The following is a 23,256-nucleotide window of genomic DNA, read 5'->3' on the forward strand; positions in this document are numbered from 1 at the left end:
TCAGATATAGATTTCTCCAAATGACAAATGGGGAGAAAGTTTTAATGTATTCTGATCCTAAGTTTTCTGTCTCAGCTGACATTTATATTTATTGTCCTTGCCAGTTATAACACATGAACTGTTATTTCCTGCTTTAGTTGTATCAGTGTTCCAGTCTTTCCAAACATCATTCTTTGTCACTTATGTTTGAAGACACTTTTCTCTTTATATGCAAGCCAATGTGCAGTCTATTTCCTATGTAGATAGTAGCATTTTATTGCTTAGCATTAAGTGGTAACTTTGAAACCTGGAAAAGAAATTTTGCACCTGTCAGTTCATCTCTTTTTGAAGAGCTCAGGCATATTAGCAATTTTGCAGATATGCATTCTACATGATGCTTTATCTGGAAGAATGTACATGGGAATCAAGATGGAATTAATGTCTGATATTTCTCCTTCTGCTCCAGAAATTCTTTGATGCAAAATACACTGAAGCCAGCTTCAAAAATCAGAAGTATGTTTTCACTTTTCTTTTCTCTTAACTTCAGGCTGTGCTAGATCACTCCAAACCATTGCAAAAGTTATCAGAATAAACAAACAACATAGAAGTTGGTTATTGGAAAAGTAAATCCATCATAGGTATAATCTTTAAGGGTGCTTTTAGAAAAGAGGAGTCTTAAACAAAACTATTGGCTCAATTTGCTGAAGGTAGTCTTAGCACCACCAAACTCTGGCTAAGTCAACCGTGCAACAAAAGCTTTCAAAGACCAAAGAAATACCTACCCTGCTGTGTTACAGTCGAAAGAGCCCACACTCTTGTCTGTTTGTCTTACTGTGAAAATCCTGTAACCATTTGTTAGCAGGCCAGGCTTCTGCACAGAGCCACAGAGGAGTCTAATGTACAAGCTTTGTTCCCCAGAACCCTTCCAGTGTCAGTCTTTTGCCAAGTGTCTTCAATTTTCCTACTCTTCCCCTCTTAAAAGGCACATGATTTTCTCTTTTATAATACTTATTTTGGCCAATGCTATCACTTTTTGACCAAATATTACTGTAAAAATTCCCATAAATACTGCATTCCATGCAATGGAAAGAACACCAGCTGCCTCTCTGTCCCCTTCCTGGTCTTTTCTGCGTGAGGTTCAGTTCACATAGCCTTAACAGTCTAAATATTAGGTGTCCCTGGCCAGTTAGTCTTCGAGGCTCCTTTTACAGTTAAAAGAAAGAGTTAGGCTCTTTGAAAAACCTTTGCAGCCTATGCTGGAAGCAGAGAAGTGCATCCTGCTTTTAAGGCTTTGAAGTTCCTTTAAACCTTCATCATCTGTAGAATATAATTTGGTCTTAGGGCCATTGTGTTCCCACTCAGGCCATTGGTAGGAATGTCAGTTAGTGTGAGTCAAGGCCAGTTATAACATGCTCACTCAAACTAGACTTAGACAAGCAACCAAGTACCAGCAAGTAATGAACACTGTGGTTGCCATCAGTTTGGACAACTTAGACCTGATGGCTTCAAGGGAGAGGTTAGTATCTATTACGGTCTCCCAAACTGTCTAGAGAATTTTAGGAAATAGGGAAAGGCATATTAGATGCACAAAACCCCAACAACCTTAATATTTTATGTGACATAGTTTCTTTTGATCATCTTTTTGATAGAAAATTGATTAGAATTTAAATAAATTTGGACATAACATTTGAGGCTTCATGCACCCCCAGTTTTTTTTTTTTGTTTGTTTAACTGTATCTTCTAGACAGCAAGCACACCTCTCTGCCCTTTCAGTTCCCATTTTCCACATATCTTATTTTCTACACATCTTTGATTTATTTCAGGCAGGTAAGTGCCATGGAAGTGCTGCTGCAAATGTCAGAGACAGCAGCTCTGTGCAGTCCCACAAGTACTGAAGGATATACAAGTAAGGTTTTAGAGAAGTGCATATCATCATAAATAATATATCTGCTTACATGACTAGCCAGGATTACTGATTCTTCAGCTCTAAGATGATTCTATTTCACCTCAGAAGGATTTTTTTTTTCCTTATTGAACTTATATTTTAACATTTTTGAATTGTTTTATTTGTTGCTGTGATGCCTGCACACTATTTAGTGTATCGGTTCCTAAATGTGAGCCAATGTCTTCTGGGGGCTGGATTGTTTGGTTTGACCTCCTCACAGCACTGGAGGCAAACAATTTCTCCCAGCCTCCTGCCTCCCATACAAGAAAAAACAGCCCCAGCTGCTGTCTGAAGACTCAGACCTGTCCGGACAGGTTGCTGGAGGGGGTATGTATATGTTGCTCATACCCCAAGCTGGTGGGATGCGAGGCAGCTGCAGACCTCACACGTCTTTGTTGGCCCAGTGGATAAGCTGGCTCGCTGGGAGGCTGAGCTTGCTTTCAGGACTGAGCGCGGTGCCTGCTCAGGTTTTGAGCTGGAGCTGGCTTATATCCTGCTGACTGAGTGCAGAGAGAGGCACAAGCTCGCGTTTTTGTAGCTGTTATCCTTGCTGGGTAAGGCTGTAGCTAGAGAAAGGAAAGGGAATGCCCCCATTTGGGGAAGGTATGGGTATCTCCCCTTTCTAAAACTAGACTGTTAGGCAAACTAAATGATAGCTATATGTAATACATCTTTAATTTTCTCATGCACATTGATGCTGGAAATCCCACAGTGAGGAAAGAAGGTCAGGATGAAATGCCAGTTGTATATGACTGAAGTGACACCATGAGCTGTTTGTTTAGTGTATGCAAATATGCTCACTGTGTAAGTCAAATTACTGCTAACAGTCCTTCAGCTAGTACAGTAAAAGAATTCCTACAACTAAAGAGGATTATGGTGTTACTTAAGTCCACAACAGAACTTCACTGATATCAGTAGCAATAATATTTATGCTTCAAGAGCAGTGTACAAAGCCCTAAGTTTAGCAATCACAGCATAGCTTCACTTTAACTTGAAACACTAAGATAACTGCTCCCATGTCAATAATAAAAATTTCCAATAAATCCAGGCTTCAGCTGATGAAATATCCTTTATATAGACTTCAGACACTAAAATAATTAAGAATAAAGCCCGTTTGTGTGATTTTATAACTTTCTCCTTTTGTATTTGCTGTTATTAACAACATAGCATAAATGATTATGCTATTAACTCCTTATGTGGCCTTAAGTGACCAAAGTGCTTGGATGTATACTTAAATCTCAGTTCAGTCAGTAAACATATAAGTGTACATACCTTGCGGAATTAGGGCTCATTGCATGGTAAGATGACTCTAATCAGATGTTTCTGTTCAGTCCCCATTTCCACAGAAACTAAATATATCTTCAGTTTAACTCTTGTTTTGAACTTAGCCAACTACATACTGATACAGAAGGTATTCAGTTTTAAGCCAGTGAGCCCTTCTTTCCCGTGATTGTCTGCCTTAAGTAACAATCAAAGTATAAATTCATATGGTGGCAGTTCTGGAGTAGCATTGCGTGTTAGTTACATTGAGATGTGAATTACCTGAAGCGTCCATTTACAGCTTTTCATGCTTTAGGGTTTTTTCTTTTCCTTTCTTTTGCCCTATTTTTCCCTGAAAACAGCACCCACAGTGATAGGAGAGGAGAAAGCTCATCACAGCTGACATCCGCATCACTGCTTGATTTGAGAGACTCCTGGGTTTGGTGGTGGAAGGCACAATTCCTTCCAACAAGTGGAGAGTATTTCTAATTTCCTTATGGTAGAAAACATAACAGAGAAGACTGTCTGACTTGACTGATTAGAGAAAGAAGAAAAATGATCTTATTCCAGCTTTTTTCTGTTCTGTAGCTCTCACATTAAAAAATCTAGCTCCCTTCTGTTCATTTGAAGAAATTGTAATAGACTAAATTTTCAAAGATTGACAGACTTCTCTCAAATGATTGCGAACATTTCATTTGTCCCTGTTTTTGGTAGTACTGTTGAATATTTGATCATGTGAAAACAAACATTCATAACTGACACTTAAAGAGATTGGCAAAAAGCATTGCTGTTCATAAATAGCCTGCTCTTTACAGTGCAGTTTTGAAGGGGTGAAAAAACAGGGCTATCTGAGTGTAAAATGTATGAAGACAGCTCCAGGAATAATTCATCAGCCATGATAAATAAACAAACAAATTACTTTGCACACTGTTTCCATACTGCTTATTTAGAGTGGGCGAAGTGAAGGATGATTGCAACATCCACTATTCAGATTCACAAAGCGTAGGACTTCTGTTATTTTACTTCTTAATGAAAAGCTGGAGGAAGAGAAGCTGATCTTAAAGGAAAAAATGCATTAATAGCCCTTTGATTTTTCAGATGCTATGCTGAACGTGTTCCTTCGTTCAAGTGGCTCTGATTGCTGGATTCTTACTACATAGTCTCTCCATCCAGGTGGTTAGACGGATGGGATGCCATATATGCTTCAAACCCTTTAAAGATGTTCCCAATTGGAAAGGAAATGCTTTGTTACAGAAAGGAGCTTGCTACATTAAGTAAGGGGTGGAGACTAGGGTAAATGGTGGGCAAAAAGACTGGTGGGACTGGGCAAAAAGAATAGTGGGAATCCATAAAAGCAGTCAGGTTAAATCTCCATCATTAAAAGTTTCTCTTCTTTATAGCGAACTTCAGCCAAACTCTGTTGTCTTATAAATACATATATTTAAAAAAAATTGCCTGTGGGTGACGGGAGCATGCACGAAGTGCTAGTGCCATACAAGGCTGACTCAGATGTATGTGCCTGGCTTCGTAGGCCTCTCAGTTGCATGCAACACGCAGCATGTACACCCACACTCTCTGTACACCCATCAGTCAGATCTTTCCTGGTACTAGAGCTCTCTCCTGACAAAGCAACTGAAGTGTACTCCCCAGGTCTCACAGGTCATGTCCAGCTAACTGGAGTGAGCTGAGCAGGGGTTGGAATAGGTCAAATTTTTGGTCTCTGGAGCACAGGAGGGGGTAGGCTGTCCCCTTGGGCAGGGTACCATTTAGGGCTCTTCTCCCATGTGGAGCCAAGTGGTAGCTAAGAAAAAAAGTACTAAAAGCAATATACTCTCACCTGAGGCTGCTGTCCTGTTTTGTTCGGGCCTTCTGTCTCCAAAATAGGAACACTCCAGTCTTTAGCTTGAAAAAGTCCGTTGGCTCACCTGTGGGTGCAGTCTGGCTGCCCCCTCCGGCAGATGCTTACAGGACCGACTGACTTGGCAGTGGTGAGATCTGGACCCTTCAGAGCTACCACGTGCATAAATCTGCTACCCTGAAATCATTTTGTATAGCCCATAGCCATGTTATTCGCTCCCATGCTATTGTTCAACAGGGTTAATGTGTTTGGAAGGTGCTAGTTGGCCTTCTGCAAGGAAAAGGACAGACTTATCCTTTCTACAAGGTCAGCTGAGGTTCCTCTAAGTAGATCTTTTTCCCCAGATCCCTGTTATGAGAGCCCCATAAATTTGCCTATGCCCTGGCTGAGGTTCCTGGCAAAGTACCTGCCATAGCAGACATTTGGGGTTCTTATTAGAAGCTCCAACCTAACAGAAGCCCCACAGCTACAGCAAAAGCTGTCAGCATCCCTTGTTACTAAGTGCTTCCATTTCCTACTCTTAAGTTCCCCTTTTCAGTGGTTTATTTCACGCTTTGACCAGTGGTGTTGAAATTTTCTGTACTCTGCATGGAGCTCTCCAGTTTGTTCTTTTCCGATGCATGACATATTACCCTGTCCCATGGTGAGAGATATATCTGGTACACCTTGGCAGCTTGGAGGGGAGAGCATGCAGCTTTTGACATCAACCAAGCAATGTGTCACTCAGACCCCTTTAAGCACATTTCTGCCGCTGCCATCCACCTCCCTGAAAACCCCCATGGCTTCTCCCACGCTCTGTCAAATCTAATGCAACTGCTCAGCAGATTGCCATAGTCATCTAACTAGTGGTGTCTCGCATGTCAGATGGAGTGGAAAAGGAGGGGGAAAAGGATCACTATGTATATATATGAGATGTAGCTTGGCTACAGGGCAAAACAAGACGAGAGTTAATTGTGCCAGTCTTACACTCAGTGCCTCAGATAAGGCAAGCTTGTCTGTGGCTACCTCAGGCTGATTTCTGAAGTTTCAGCCAAAGCACTTCTGCTACTTCCCAAAATGAGACTAGGAGAGACACACCACTTACTCATTAAAAAAGAATCTCAAAAAACAAAAAAACATTTTTTTCCTTAACTGTAGTGCCCTTCCTACGACAGAACAGGGCTCCTGGATTTGGCAGGAGATGGCCTTTGTCCCAGAGAAAAATGTTGAGTTTATAGCAAAGGCACATGTTTTCCAGCCATTCTAAATAAACATCTCTTGGTCCCAACAATCCAGTATTTCTTGTGTCATTGTAATGATGTGCTTTAGATCTTTTATACATTTTAAAAATATATTATATGCACATACAGTTTATATCTTCAGAATTAGATTTAACTTAACAAACTGACTTATTCTAGAGCATTATTTGAAGTGACTTTTTTTTAATCATCATCTGATGCTCTTCTACCACCTTGTTGTCCAGATGCTAAATGTATTTTAGGAGGCACTCCCATTTGGTTACGGAAAATAGTGTGTAGCAATTACATTAAATTGCCCAAAAGTTTTAAAATAAGAAATAGAATCATTTTAACATGAAATTGCCTACTGCTTTTTCACTTGAAAAACTGTGATTTTTTCTGGAGGTTAGGTCAACTTGAACTACATTTTGCTTGAGGCATTCTAGCAGAGAATTTTTAAAGATAGCATGTTTTAAAGGTGGGCTGCAAGGCTGCAAAGACAACGGTACCAAAACTGTGCAGAAAAATATAGTACATGCCTTCAAAAACAGGACTCTTCGAGCACTTCTTACTGAATAGTCTAACACTTCTTGAAATCTTCTGGCATTTCTTGCTTTGTTAGGGTATCCCAGACCGCATCACGGTGATATTACAGCCACTCTGAGACTCTGCTGCTTCCCTTTACTACCATCGCAACAGTAGTGTTTGGGCTGAAACAAACACTAGTAAACACTAGCTTACACATCTAGTAAACAAGATGACATTGTTCAGCCCTGTTTCCCAAGACATGACACAAGGCTAGGGACGGACAGTCTCACAGCAGTGATCAGTCCAGTGGTATGCTCGGAACCACCAAGCAATATGACTCTTCCCTCACCGCTTTCCAGTGCCTCTAGTGGACAGCAACGGTCACAAGCACAACTCCAGAACAGCACATGTCCTGTTCTTCAAGCCAAATGAACCACCAGCATGCCTTCTTCATATTGGGGCATGTCTAATTAAAACAGTAGTGCTGAGTCTGCAGTTTACTACTACTTTTCCTTCCATGCTCAAATCTCATCTTATGGTCAGTTGTGGCTCCTCGGGTCTCAGCTAGAGCTCCTACCTTACTGTTGAACCTTTTTCCATCACCCCAGTTTCAGTGCTCTGGTTGCTTTTACTTCACAGTTCACTGCAGCTTCTCAAGGACTCTGTGTTGTCCTGTTCTGTTTATAATGAACTCCACTGCTTCTGCTCTTTGTGCTAATTAGGGTCTATGCCTGGTAACTCATTGTCACAGTAAGATACTTTCCCAAGCTAGCTCTGAGCTGGAGGACAAACTGACAGCCTGTCTTTGAACAGACAGCTGATCAGCTGGATTGATGCTAAGGAAAGAGCACTGAACCTTGAGTCTGAGGAGTAAACATGAGGCCAAGGGGAGAGAAAGCTAGAGGAGACTGGCAGCCAGAACACCAAGAAAAGGGAGAATACTGATAATGAGGAAGCAGGTGAGTTGAGGAACCGGGGCACCCAGGTCACCAGGGTTTTAGAGTCATTAGAGAAGACCGTATGTTATGAACCTTCCTCACTTTTTCTAGTCCATTGCTTGCTTTTTGCCCTGCCACTCTATACTTTTAATCTCTTCTCTGAAACAGTAGGAAGAGAAATGTGCTTCTGGGGAAAAAAAAAAAAAAAAGGACTTAAAAAAACTCCAAAGTTCTAACTTGCTCGTTCCCAGGACTGTAAGTAAATCATATTATAATATGAGGCACATAAAAATCAAAACAATTGTGTATGCCGGTATAAACGTGGAAGCAAAAGACTCTGTGAGCATGACAGCTAACTAAATTTGCTTTCCAATAGGTTTGTCTCATGACAAATGATTTTTTAAACTCAATTATAGAAGACTGCAATGGAAGGTCACCCTTAATAGATATCAGGGAGACTTTATAAATGTCCTATTTCAGGAGCAGCTGTGATCAGAGGTTGCTTCTTATTAATTATCAGAGAAACAAGATGGAAGAGAAAAAAGCCAAACCAAACCAAACCGACACTTTACTAGAGGGAATTCTTTGGTGTCTAATTTGAGTTCATCTTACATTGAATTTTTCTCCTTGATGAGAACATTATTAAGGATCTTTCTTCTCTAGTCACATGTGAAGAACTCAGTACCAAAGACATCTGTCCATCTGATAAGTTTCAAAGCTTTTGGAGAAACTCAGTCAAATTTCAGGCAGACACCCATTCGTATTAGCGCAGACACGGTGACAGTGCAAGCCTCCCTTCTCTTCCTAAGAAAAAAAACCTGAAGAAAATAGAAAGGATGCATACCAAAATCCCAGCACAATCGCTTCATTTTTACACATCTTTTCTTACTTTACTATTCTGTATTTTATTTATGCATAAATAAAGTATTCAGGACAGATGTGTTATTTAAACAGAGAGAAAAAAACGTGCTGACTGATGCCTCTGCCGTCATTGATGACCTTTAGCTGTGTAGGCCATGGCTAGCTGGGCATTACATTCCTGGGTTAATATTAAGCTTGCAATATAGCTGCAGCTAACCTAGGAGCTGATCTTGCACTTTTTAATTGGACAAAATTTGCATTAGTCAGGAAATATTTAGTTCAAATAAGCCGTACAGGATTGGAGTATTTATCTATTATTAATAATTTTCTCAAGATAAAGCAATTGTGAGATAAACAAGTTTTGTTCTCGCAAAGAAAAGAATAGTCCCAAGTGTCTTCAGGAAGGCCAGATTTTAATTTGTAATTGACATTTTGTAGAAGGCAATTAGAAGACAACACAGGAAAAATACTTTTTAATTTTTGGAAGAGTAAGTATGTGTCTGTTTTATTTACTTTCCACAGGAACATTTGTACTGAAATTCCAGGCATAATCCCCCTGCTCCCCAGAAGACTAGAATCCTAACTAATGAAAAACAAAGAGCATCACCATATTATTCTGCCTTCATGTATACTTATCAACTACTGTGTAACGTTGTTAACTCACACAATCTCAGACCAAGAGTCTCAGCTTGTTAAAGCAATAAAAACAATAGCTCAGCTCCTTAAATCCTATATTTGGTTCATCTTTCATTAGGTTGGAAAAATCCACAAGAATGCTGCCCGCAAAAGAGAATATCATGTACTGTTCATGGTGATCACTACAGTCATCTGTTACCTCATATGCTGGATTCCCTATGGAGTTATAGCACTGCTTGCAACATTTGGTAAGCCAGGTGTAGTGACTCCAGTTGCAAGCACGATACCTTCCATCCTGGCAAAAAGCAGCACCGTTTGCAATCCCATTATCTACATACTTATGAATAAGCAGGTAAGGCATGCTATTTTTTAAACATATTTTCCTTATCGTCTGTCATGCTTTCTTGACCTGACCACTGTGGCTGCCTGTCCTGTGGATGTGTCTCTGGGAGAAGGGCATTGAGGGTCTGCCCAAAGGATACCACTGGAGTCTTGGGGTGGGAGTGTTTGTAGTCAACATAATATATTGCTAGATAGGAAGAACAGGTATAAGTTTGCTAACTGAAATTGCTTGTGTTCTTTTAAGGGCACACTGGATGTTAATTAAGCTGCAAAGTTGCTGAAAGTATTGGCTTCTCTTTACAAGACAAGTACTCAAACATTTTTGTCTGGAGGGAGGCAAAAAAAGGGACAAGAGGAGAAAAGTATTTTGTGACCCTGAAAACAATATAAAGGACAAGACTAGTTGCAGTTACTTTTTATTTTCTTGACAGATTGCCCTGAAAACAAATGGTCATAGCAATTACAATTTTTAGGGACTCCTACATCCTCTCTGCTAAATTTCCAATTCAGCTACATGCCAGAGTAGAAGAATGGATTCGGGCTCATGAGGGTCAAGGCTAATTCTAAATTTTTTAAAACGGCTAGATCCAGTTTAGGTATCTAATTCCAGTAAATGGAATTTTCAGTACAGAAAAGTGAGCTTCTTGATATTTCTTTGCTGACAGCTCTAACGCTAAAAGTTTGATGAATGGTAGATCTGGAGGTTTTAAAAGTGCTTTTCAGTAAAGACATTTGTAAAATGCAGCATAGTTTATGAAAACATCTTTTTTGATTACTTTAAGGGTTGGGACAGTCTCAATTTTCTGTCGTTGTTACATGCAGCATACTATTATAAAGCAAAGAAAACCCTTTTATCATTTCTTGTTCAGTGTATGCTGGAGCTTACCATTAGTATTTATCAACAGCAGCAAGGGAAAAGTGGAATGTAGCCACCAAATCTATTCCAACTTCACCACAGCCTGAGATCACTCTTGGTCTTGTTCATCTAATCTAAAGTTCTTAAACAAGGAACGGATCTACTCATGGAGCCTCAGGGAAAAATCCTAGGCAAGCCGTGAAACCTGGAAGAAAAAAATACTATTACCTTCACGCCAAGGGCAGGATCTCACTTCCAAAATCTAGTCTGTGCTAATGTTGAAAAAGATAGCTCCAGCTGAAAAGTGCTAATACGGAAGCAAAAGAATAACTTCTCTTATGTTTTACAGTTCTTATGGAAACTCCTAAACAGCAGCCTCTGCAGCACTTTATGCTCCAAGAATTTTGACTGATGAGGTCTTTAACTTCCATGAGATCATCTGACCATGCTGTCATCTCTAGAGCAGGCTATCACAGAGAAGATAGGTACATTTTGACATTATCTTCACACATGCAACACAACCCAGATAGCAAGACTACGGAAGCCTGAGGAGAGGTATGGATCCTAAAATACATGAACTCAGTACAGAATCTTGGATGTCTTCAGACATCTCAAGAACAGAATCACAGGCACAATTATAGGTGGTGACAACTTGGCATCCGCAGATATACACACAGCTAAGGCTCTTTTTATAAAGATATTCAAAGTTCTCCATGCAGTTAGTGAGAACTGTGTCTTCTGTAGCATCAAAGGCCTACAAACGGTCATGCTGCTGTGAGTGTGCTGAGGCAAACAGCCAAGGTTCACTGTTGGAGAGAACTTGATTAGCAAGAGTAAAACCAGGATGCCTGCACATCACAGGTGTGCAGCAAACTGAAAATCGCTCTTTCTTTGCAATATCTAGCTCTTTCAGCTATAAAGGAAATACTTTTGAATGCTTAACTTATTTCTCAATTTGAGGGTGACTTTTGATCCAGTTTATCATCTCTTGTAAGAGAAGAACAGTGTGGGATGATCTCTGTATAAGAGAAAAATTCTATGAGGATGGTTTTGAGACAAGGCAGACAGTTTCTTAGCAGCAGGAACTGAAAAGACTGCAAAAATTCAGGAGCACCATGGAAGGGAACTGGAAACAGTTTCTTAAACATCCTTGCTTAGTCTGCAGTGATATGCAAGATTGATGTGTTAGATTTCTCTTTTGGAACAGTGAGAGCTTGCTCCACTCATTTCTCACTGCCTACCTTTCCCTACTTGCCATCATTTACCAAAAAGTATAAAGGGGCAAAGCTGAGTCAGTCTTTGAGGGATCATTAATTGCCACCTGGTAGTCATTGTATGGCATTGGATTTTTCATATCCAATGAAAAATCCTTATTGTTGTAGAAATGAGAACAAAAATCCCTCCTGAAAAGTAGTGTAGTCAGATTTGGCATAAATACTTTTTACTGTTATAAAACCAAAATAATAATTAATGCCTCACATTAATCTCCAGCTCTCATCTGCTTTGCAACTGTGCTAGCAGTAAAATAATTATTTTTATCTGAAACTGAGGAATGAACTTCACTCAAGAAAGAGTGAAGCATCCATCTGTTCACTGTCCTTTCAGAAGAGGAACAATAGTAACACCCTCATTGGCTGCGTCAATTCCTTTGCGGTTGCTCTCAATCCTTTTTTTAAATTTAACGCCTCAGAAAAAGCTGTTTCCTGCGCAGTGCTCTGCTTTTCTGGGCTTCCTACTCAGTTTAAAATTGTTGCAGGAGGCTGGTGCCTCCCAACATAGAATATCTGGCCTACATTTTCCACAGCCCTGTCTTTTGGGATGCAAGATGTCACAGTAGGCTATTTACTCGTGCATTTTATAAATAGATACACTGAGAACACAGGGCTTACTCTTTAATTCCATGTGCATAAGCTAACTTTTCTGCTTTGGAACAAGCCCCGAAGATTGCAATATAGCATTGCTTGCCTGCAGCTGCGGCGTTAGCTTCAATCTGTCATAAATCACTTTGGAATATCATGGAATTGCCCGCCTCTGAGTCAGCCTTAAGACTCACACTGCAGAACACACCTTTACATTAACTCTCATGCAGGTACCCAGGCACTTTCATGGTCCAGGAGCCCCAGCGAGACAGTTTAGTCTTTGCCGTTAACTTTCTGCACTGCCCTGAGGTGATAAACGCTGGTGGAAAATGGTGGATTTCTTCCCAGTCGAAGGGACTCTCTCATGCAGGATGGCATAGGGCACTCTTTTGTCATTCTTGTTCTTCTCTTCAACAGGAGGGAGGAGAATATACTATTTGAGCGGAGTATTGCTGCTGATAACCTCAAGCCAGGCAAACATCCAGCTTCATTGACACAACTGTGAAGCACTAAGCTGCCTCAGGCTGAAGTGAAGTTTTGTGGGGGGAGGGGGGGGGAGCAGAAGAAATAGTGGAGAAAAAGACAGTATTTTCCCCACGAGACAGATTTACCTGTTTTCTCACTACGGCTGGTTCTTTTGCCTCTTGGCAGTGCTGTTGTGCGCGGCTGGTGCAGTGCTCCCCGTAAGGCCAGCACGCAGCAGACTGCCGTGCTGGGCGTGCGGGCACTGCCTGCCAGCTGCTGGAGCAATCTGGGCAGGGACAGCATGCTTAGGCTTTCAGTGCCTCACTCATTTATAGTTATATACTTATATACATTTTGTGTTTCATCTTCTTTTATCTCTTTCGTTACGTTTTATTCCTATCACAGCTCCCTGTCAAATTCACATTTGCTTTCTCCAGACTTCCACCTGTGCAGCCAACCCAAACAGATTTTTAATGACAGCTTCTATTACTGTCATTTCACTGTGACGGGGCTAACAGAAAGCTGCTTTTTCACGCGTGACATTCAAGCAGGTATTAAGCATTCACCAAACAGACATAAGCATAGGGGGCACTAGGGGTATTTCGATTTTATATTTTATATATTCCATAGAATAACAGGGGAACCCAAACATTGAAGAACTTTCTGGATGGTATAATTGTACTTGAAGATGTACTGTCCTGAGAACCAGAGATCGTTAGCCAGATAACATAATGGTGTGGCAGCTTTTTAAGGTTAACCTTATCTTACAAATCTGAAGATTGTTTTTTTTTTCCCCTAGATACAGCAGTGAAGTTGAGATATGAATAATGAGCACTTGAGTGGATATGGGTATGGATATTGGGATCGAGTGAATCTGCACTCTTTTTCAAATCATTTCAAGTTAGCTTTCAGAGAAACAGGAATTTGTCACATTCCTACTGACAGGGAAATTTCAGCCAAATTAAACCCATATCACTTAAAGATCTACAGAACCAATCACTTGGGAGCTGCTGATCAGAGACCTCTGCTGATGTAGAGTAGCCTTGCTCCACTGCTCCTAATGGGCCTCAGACTAATTACATTATTTCAGGAGTTATTTCCACACAGTCACTCAGGTTGTACACCCAAGGCTCCCTGGACGACTGAAACTCAGGCTAGCACATCTAGTACTATTTTGCATATTACAATTGGAAAAAAAAATGTGATTAGCAATGTGCTATTTCTGGTGTCAGAAGGTGTCTCTGAGCAAAAGTGAGGAGGGAGAGTGCGAGGGAAGGAATGTATTAGATGCGAATAGAAGTCCCTGATTAGCAGTTTGATTTCTTCTCTGTCTGCTTGTTTTATTAAAATCACTGCAGTTATAAAAGTAGAAGCTGACCGTGTCGTTTTGCCCAAGGATTTGGAGAAAGAAGTGATGCTTAAAAGAATATGCACACTCATTTGAAAATAATTAATACTGTGACCTTTACAACTTATCAGGTAATTGGGGACTGAGTGAGGGGAAAGGTACACAGAAAGAATGAACAAACTAAGTCAGCTGCAAAGATTTCCATTATTTCCAGTGGACAGTGAGATGAAAGTAATAATGTACTAAAGAGTTTTCCTCAGTGAGATCTGGACCCAGCACATTCAATTGTGCTTCTCGTGAGTGAGCACTGGCTCAGGCCCGCAGCCCTGTTGCTGCAACAGGACATAGACACATACAGAATTGTTCTCACATCTGTCTTCATTGTTCGCGCATGCAAAGCAAGCTGTTTAGGCTCTGGATGGGAGCCTCTATAGAGAGTTGCAAAGAGGTGGAGGAACCGAGTTTTGGAGTTTGATGTGTCATCCAAGAAGCTAACTCAGCAGGGAAGTGGATTTTCCCCAGTAGGTTAGAACTGTGAGTAAAAGGAAAGGCATTTTTGTATCATTTTGCTGCATTAGGATATGCAAGTTATTACTTGTCATTCAGAGAACTGATAGTGACTACGAGCACATTATCAGACCCCATGCAGACAAGCTGTAGCTGCAGCAGTCCCCCGGGAAGCTGTACGTCTGCTGCCCTGTTCTCCCCAGGTGGATCCCTGCCCGTACCAGCCACCTCCTGGGCTGGAGTTAACGCAGTTCAGCTCCTCCTTGGCCAGGACTCGGGATTACAGCCGCCTGGACACCGTTCCTCGTTCTGTTGGTCCAGCTGGGGTGGCACCCTGCAACGTGTTAGGGCTGAGACAACTCAAAATGAGCTTATTTAAGACAAAACATTATCCATTGTCTCATCCTGGGGTCAAAAGGGTATAGTCAGGTTGCAAAGCAAAGGACCATTCTACATATGGGTTCTCCTGCACAGACTTACTTAACCTTGCTAATCTATAGATGGGTGGAGTTGGGGATCTGACGTACTCCTTTCCTCTGCATTTGTCAGCCTTACCGAGCAAGTACTCCCCTTTTCTGTACAACGTCAGATAAGTCTTTTGAACTGTCTCTTCTTACTCCTTTGTGGGACTTCCCTGTGGCCAGATGAGGGACAAGGAGTCCTTCTTTAATAATAATCTTTTTGTGCATTATATTCTTAGTTCTCTAAGAATCCCTTTCAGTCCTTCTTGATCTTACCATATGCACTGGGCAGGGAGAAATGTATACTTACTTTGGGAAACAGTTACACTTAATAGTCCGAATATTAAAAAAAAAAAACAACTTGACCTTTCCTGTGTGTCTGCATAACAGCTGCATTTTTGTGTGATGTTGCGCAGACTGCAGTATTTTCAACAAAAGGTAAATTTGGATTTTTAAATCTGCCAGAGTATGACGTGGACAAGTAACACTGTTTTGTTTTTAAGCTATTTATTTTCCTGCTTGGAAAACAATAAGATATTTCGGGTGCATGAGGACATGAGAACATGGGACTACAGATCCAGAAAGACAGTGTAGGATCCAAGGACAATTGGTCAGGGATCATAATCAATTTTAGCCCACTCCTTGGTCTGACTAAGATCAATAATTAATTTAGAGTCAGACTTCTCCATGTTAATTCTAATACTTCCGTTTTTTTATAATATGTCAACATTTTACAAATAGCTCTCCAGCTATATATTTGCTGCTATATATTTGCTGCTATATATTATGCTGCCTGAATACCATTTCAAAGCTGAATACATGCTGAAGAAAAGAGAATCTCTAATGCAATGCAACAGATTATGTAAAAGAAGAATTTAGTTGCATAGTGAAAACAATCAAATTCAACAGATGAAAAAGGTTTGAAAAGTAAGTGTAACCCTGAAGGTAACGGAATTTCTCATTTGCTTCTCCTATTCAATCACTGAATAATCCCTAGTGATGTGACAGTAGCAAAATACTAGAATTTTATCCAGAGCAGAACATTTTTGTACATTTTTTATGTCAGTTCACATTACTTTTCAGTGTTTTACTGCATCTGCCAGGTGTATTCTTGCAATCATGTATACGGCTAACAATTCAAGCAACAATCATTTCAGATTAGATGGATGGAGAGGAAAACAACCTGAGATTTCCTAATTGGAGCACATTTTTTGCATTTATATAATCTTCTCTAAACAAATATTGAATGAATTGTAAAGCAGCTTGTAAAGCAGCTAATTAACCTAATCCTAGTTTTACAGTCGGAGAAATTTGAGGACCAAGGATTAGATTACTCCTCAAAACCTCCGGAACTTGCATGGCAAATTCAGTTCAAATCTGTAGAATGTTATCTTACGATTTAACCGTAATGTCTTTCTCATTTCAGGGCAAAACCACTGCCACACTGAAGAAAATAATATTTGGCCCACTGTGGAAGGTAGAACATAAAACTCTGCTGGGCCTGAACCAGCGTTTATTAGACTTAGTCCCTTTTCGTTATAAACCGCACCATTTAATCCCACTCAGAAATTCAGTTATATGCAAATTAAAACAAATCTGAGGTTTCTTGTTTCTTGAAGTAGAAGCTGTTTCAGAGCTTTGTTGCCTCTGATGTTTTGTAACTTTCTGCTGACTTACAGCTTAAATTTATCTGTAGCTGTTTTATAAACCTTTATTCTTGGTAGCCCTTCTCCTTCTTTGGTAGATGTCTTCACTTCATACTGGGACATAGCAATCAGAAAACCTTCTGTCTCCATTATTACTAAGTGAATCTAGTTTAGCTCTTTTAGTTTCCTTCAGTAACCTAGGCTCTCTGTTCTTCTGATGTCAAATCTAAACACAATTACAGGCTTCTTCAATACTAATGTGTTCGCCATGCAGTCTCATGATCAAAAGACAGTCAGTCCTTTTAATATGCACAAATGCCTGTGACCAAGAGTATGACTAACCATCATCACTAATGTGTAGTCATTTCAAAAACAGCCCTGCAAAGGCCCTAACTTACTACTAATTCCCTATGAGAAGATAGTAACACTGTCTTTGATTTTGCTGTGGGTGAAGAGACATCCTTGCTCTGTAGGCAGTGGGCCATTCTTGTGGCATTGGTATGCAATGGCAAAGGCAGCACTCCAAAGAATGACACGTTGGCTTCTTATAGCCTTCCTCTTGTATTTTCTCTTGTAATGACTCCAAGCTTTCTGAAATCATGAAAAATTCAAATAGCAAATAATTACTATTATTTGTCATTAACCCTTTTTGTAATCATGCTTGAGACTATATATTTCATCTGGGAAAGAGCTTATTAGCAGTTCATTGAAAGTTAGTAGAGGACCAACACTTCAATGCATTAGGAATTATTTCTTATTTCTGTAGTCCTGTTCGCAGCGTTTAACTTCCCTGACTATTGTTAGCTCCACAACCTGAACTGAAAACAAGAACATCAACTCTACAATGATTTCTTAAATCCCTTGACTGTGACTAAATTAGAACAGATTTTGAGAAATATACAGTAGTCCATTGTATGGGGTACAATTGTTACATACTGAGTACCTTATGGATGACACTCTGCTTCAGATGTAATACTTTATATTGTTTCGGGAAATACTTACTCAGGGCTTTACAAGGCTTGCAAGCATGCTAGCTTTTTGCCAACAGGAATAAACTAAAATCGGGACTCAAAAGTTACCCAGAGGGTGATAGAAATTATATCCTCCTTTCTAGCTTCACTATTTGCTCCCTCAGCAGTGGCCGGCCAACATCACATTCAAGGGATTTATATGCAAGTGAAAAAGTAAAAACTAGGCAATTTTAGAACCTGTTGGACGACTTTCCATTAAAATATCTTCTCAGTGCAAAATGTGGTTTCTGCAAAGTTAGAAACTGCAAAGTTAGAAACTGATAACTTTGTCAATTTTATTTTCAGCTAGGAAGAATATAGGGCAAAATATCCCATTTCAGCTCTAATGTCTGAGCCTAAGCCTCTATACCCTTTTTCCCATAAGCTGCAACTTCAGTGACTAACACTCGTTCTCCTAGGCAGGACAGACCAGACTGCATCTCCCAGGCACCAGTGCAGCCATGGGCCTCCTGTGAAGCACAGTGGTTGGTTCACAGTTAGGGGAGGAAGTGCAGTGAAATGTAGCCCAGCTGGGAAATACAGTCTGTAGGGCAACAGGCAGAATGAATCTGAACTATAATCCACTGAAGGCATCTACCTGTAATTAAATATTTTGACAGTCCAAGATTTTGTTTGGAATTGTTCAGTAATTTGTTTTAGTTTTGTCCCAGATTAGGAAAAAAAAAATGGAGAAGTATTAGAATTTCCTTCACAGCAGAAATTCTGCTTTCTTAACTGTCTGTTCTGTCACTGCATTACTTACGCATAAAAACAAACAGCTTCTACCAAAACATGGTCACAAATCAAAGCATTCTCAGCGCTTCCTGCCTCTGCCTTGGGTAGAATCGGTATCTAATTGACTAGAAGCCAAGATCAAGATAACTATCAGAGCATCTCCAGTATTTCATTCCTAGTAACCAGAAGGAAGATCATTTTGGATAACAGAAGCTGTAGCAACAGGGCAGGAGGTGGGGAAATTTGGGGGGAAGCTCATCAAAACCTGTATTTTAGCCAGAGGCAGAATGAAAGATAGGGCAGAGGAAAGCTGCCGTAGACTCATCTGACCATATTTAACAGGCAGATGGCTTTACTCTTCAGGAGATGAAATAACCACAAGCTGCTGAAGGTTTTATGTGTGTGTATATATATAGACACATAAAACCGTATATATAAAATATTTTAGCAGAGCCTGCGACAGTGACCCAGCCTCAGGCAAGGAGAACCTGAGTAATTTGCTAGGGAAGATAGCCATGATATATGGAATACTGCAAATATAACCTAATGGAAATATAAGAGCTTTGGGTTTTCTTGTGCAGTGTTCCTGGTCTCAGCCTAAGTGAAGCTCTGTAAGAAACATCTGGAAGAACGGTTTTCCCCAGACATGCATTATACACATATTGTAGCCAAGGATGGGCTGCAGAGAGCTCATAACACACAGCAACAGGAATACAGTAAGGTCACAGTCCTACAAATATTTTTTCATATGTTTTAATCATAGCAGAAATGATGGAGGAACATATCAGCCTAAGCCCATCGCAGTCAGCTGGAGTCTTTCTTTTGGTACTTGTGGGCTGATCCAGAGTCCATGGGTGAAGAACTGCAAATATAACAGGAGTCCAGGCAGACAGAACAACATATTGACTATGACTAAGAAACACATACTTTTTAAGTGTCAAAATATTTTTCACTGTTATGCTTCGAACTTTCAGCAAAATGGGACTTATTTCAAAATGATCTGGAATCACTCATCACATATTGTGGATGTAATAGACCTTTCATTTCTCATCATGAAGTAAAATGTTACTGTAGCGACTAGTAAATTTGCTGCTGGCTCTGTCTGTCAGGATCCATCAATCTCACTGCAAAGCTCTAAACAATTCTGATTTACTGAAATGAGAAGAGGAAATAGAGGCAAAATGCATTTTGTTGGTATTAAGTTCTTTGCCTGTTCTTGCTCCTGACATTGCTTTAGGAAACTGTTTCTCAAGTTCATTTTATGTAGGAAGAATTAAGTTCACATATTCTGCCCCTTTGCATGTTGTACAGGTTTTAGTAGCTCTATTTAAGGCCAGCAGAGAGCTAGTGTGAGATCAGTATGACTTTTGATCTTTTTCTTCCCAGTGATAAACTCTGTCGACACAGACAATGCTCCTCTAAAGCAACGTGAGATGTTTGCATAAGATATACTGCTGTTGGTATTTTGCTTTCATGTGTACAGCTAACCCCCTTGAAACTCAGTAGCTGTGCTGGTTATGTCAAAAATTTGGATAAAGGAAGAAAAGTTTCTCTCAGTTTGTTTCTTCTCACAAAATAGCTACCCCCACCTTAAAATCCCTGTAGCTTTGAACTCTGGCTTTGTTCAATTTATCTGAGACTGTAGGTTACCTGAGGACTTATCTTCAAAGAATAATACTCCTAAATGATCAAGGATTATTTGAATATATATCCATGATACATCCATGAAAATAAGGCAATATTTTTCACTCCTTGATATGTGTTTGTTTCTGCCTTCCCTGTTCTTCTGTTGAGGAACAACTTTGTTAGTATTATTTTGGTTATAGTTTAATTTGTTTTCTTCTCATCTCTGCTGCTCTTGGGATGCTCCAACTGCTCATTAAACCACCTAATGGCCTGATAGCTATGTTCAGCTCCATGCATTTGCAAAGTCTACATTAGGTCCATCAGATAGATTATAATTTCATTTCTATAGAAGAAAATAAGCACGAGAAGTAACTGGAAAACCACCCAACACCCTCAAAGAGGCATATTGCTAGGGAAGGAAAATAACGTGGCTTGATCCATAAGGAAGTTTCAGCAAATCCTTCTGTCCTCTTCTGAAAAAGGAGGCTCTGAAGCAGGCTCTGAGAATAACTTTCCTCTCCTTTCCCTCCTGGTCATCTGTCCAGATGTCTGTTCTCTGCATACTCAGGATATAACGCCCCTCTTGCCGGCTGCCCATACTCCTGATAGGCAGCAAAGCTGGCCTTAAGGGTAGTCCTCAGGCACATTTAGTCTGCGGAATAGATGCATCTCGTATTTCATTCCTGACTTGCCTGAAGTCCCTGCTTCTGTTCCTGTCCTAATCTAGGTCGTAGATACCTCAGATCAGGAACCTCACCTTATCCATAAAACATCAGACAACCTACAAATCATGAACTGTACTTTTCTTTGGGCAAATTAATGTCATGTTTGCTTGCAGTGCTGCAAGAATGACTGAACGATGCTTAAAAGACAAAAAAAGTCTTCTTGTTTTACAGAAACACATGAAAACAATTCAGCCCTCTTCCATTTTTCCCTAGCACCTCATCTGCACAGACACATCTGCTGCTTATGGCAGCAACAGCGCAGAATTACCCAGCACACTATGTGCATCAGCATGCTGGGATTTACTGTGGAAAAGAGCCCTGTTTGGAAGGTGGGCCGGCACGATACTTTAATCGCGAAGCTCAGTCACAGCCAGACGACTGTCTGGGAGCAAGGCAATTCAATTAACAGCAACTGACACAGCCTGGAGTCAGCACTGGTAGCAATTTTCCCCTTTGGCTGCTCCCATAAAATGAAGGCAGCTGTGATGTCTACCGCCTGCCCTGCTGATTCACTTCTGAAGTGCCTTCACAAGCGTATAAGGAGTTGCTGCTGCAGTAATTATCCCTTATCTATCAGTATCCTGTAGCCAAGAAGATATTTAATTCTGTGTTTGTCTATGCTCAGAAACAGGTCACCAGAGGAAATGGGCCTTCATGTTTCAGTTATCATACAGCCCAGTTTAAGGAGGTGGAGGAGAAGGTTGTTCAGACTGTAGCAAAGTAACCCCACAACTCAGCTGACATGAGGCTTTTCTGAGTTTACTTTATGGTGCTTGTGTTTACAAGCAAGCTGAGCCTGAGCTGAAGCCAGTTACTGTTCAGGGCTCTGCCTTAGTTCTCCATTTTAAAATCACATCCCACCATACTAAACCTGACAGCAGCAAGAGCAACAAATTAGCTGGGTTCCTCCTTAGATCTGTGGAAAAAATAAGAAAATAAACAGTCGAAAACAATTAAGTGGCTACAAGGAAAAAGCAGCAGTTTTGCATGTGTCCGGTATATTACGTCTTTTGGGCATTTCTCTCTTTCCTTGCAGTGCTTTGTCATTCCTTGTCTTTGCCGCTTCCTTCCCATGTCTCCCTTTCCTTACTTCTATCACGTCACATCAGCTATGGCATTCCTCCTGATTTGTCACAACCTGCTTGTGCTGCCAGTTCTCTGGTGGCTATTCTGACTCTGGGCGAAAAAAACCACCACATTCTAGTATTACAACTAGTTCCCTGTGATTTTAATGCATCTCCATCAAACTCCATCAAACTCTCCATCAAAGCATTTACTTGAACATTAGGTCATTTTTTAGCTACAAGAAAGAGCAGCACATGCATTTCTAACTTGTCTCAGTTAGCAAGGCATGAAGCTACCCAAGAGGTCTTTCTGTATTTAACTTCCACAGAAGTGCAGTAGTGGCTTTGAAGTGCATTACCTGGTGTAACTTACCCCTGTAAGGAACTAGAATCTAATTATTAAAAATAAGCAAAGATACATGTATTAAGTGGACATTGGTAGGTTTGTGGGGCTCAGTGGGTAAACCTATGCTATTCCAATGAAAAAAACAAATTATCCACTTGTCACCCTGAAAATATCATGATGCTAGAAGAGCTGGAATAGAAGCCTGACCAAACCACAAGCATTACTGGCCTGTTCATACTGATCCATGAAGTAGCCCCACAATAAGCCGCTACATAATCATTGCTGTAGATGTAGGTTCCTGCGGAAGATGGCTGTAGGATTATAGCAGAAGACTCGCTCTTCCTGGCTTGGGAGTTGCTCTGGGTCCCTCAACATGTACATACTGCAGTCAAGACAGCAAGTTGGAGCAATCATCTTCTGAGATACGTCTTTCAGCCCGATTACAACAGAGAAGCTGGTAACGCAGATAAAAAAACAAGGTGCCTGTATGAAGTTTTTACCTGCCACAGGACCATGCCTGTCAGAGCTGCTGAAGTGAAGTACAGCTGATTTCTATGCATAACAAGATAAAAAATGCCTCCTTCAAAGACACATTCATCAGAAAGGCGAATTCCAGTTCTGGGGCTGTCTAATGTGGAATGAGTTACCTCCAAGATTCCCTGAGATATTATCAAAAAGGCAGTGCAACATCTCCTACAACCATTAGTGCTAAAGAATAGGGAGTACGGCAGCATACTTATACTGAGCACAATGTAGTGTATGTGTTCCAGCCTGCTACCAAGATACTGGATTGCATGCATGCGTGATATGCAGTGAGACAAGGGTGTACACTCACATCTCATAGAGACAGCAAAGTTTATTGAGCAATTTATCGTATGGAACACAGTGATTAAAAAAAAAAAAAAGCATGGAAAAAGCAAAGTTGGTGGATTTGAAAAGCTTCAATTAGTTGCTTCTTTCATGCATCCCATTCAGTATATCACCTAGTGCAGCTCACTGTTCTGAGGTTTCAGAGAGATGTTACTTGCATATTATGACATATAG

At 40.5% G+C, this 23,256-nt stretch overlaps 1 protein-coding gene across 1 annotated transcript in view; it reads left to right on the plus strand.

Moving 5' to 3' along the window:
* The window catches only part of LOC104138067 (parapinopsin), a 91,291-nt gene that overhangs the window by 54,662 nt on the left and 13,373 nt on the right, over positions 1–23,256 (plus strand). The window contains exon 4 of the mRNA XM_009665507.2: positions 9,341–9,574. Coding sequence (XP_009663802.2) covers positions 9,341–9,574 — 234 coding nt within the window. The remainder of the gene's footprint in view (positions 1–9,340; positions 9,575–23,256) is intronic.

The sequence above is a fragment of the Struthio camelus genome, chromosome 1 (assembly GCF_040807025.1).
Source record: "Struthio camelus isolate bStrCam1 chromosome 1, bStrCam1.hap1, whole genome shotgun sequence".
NCBI lineage: Eukaryota > Metazoa > Chordata > Aves > Struthioniformes > Struthionidae > Struthio > Struthio camelus.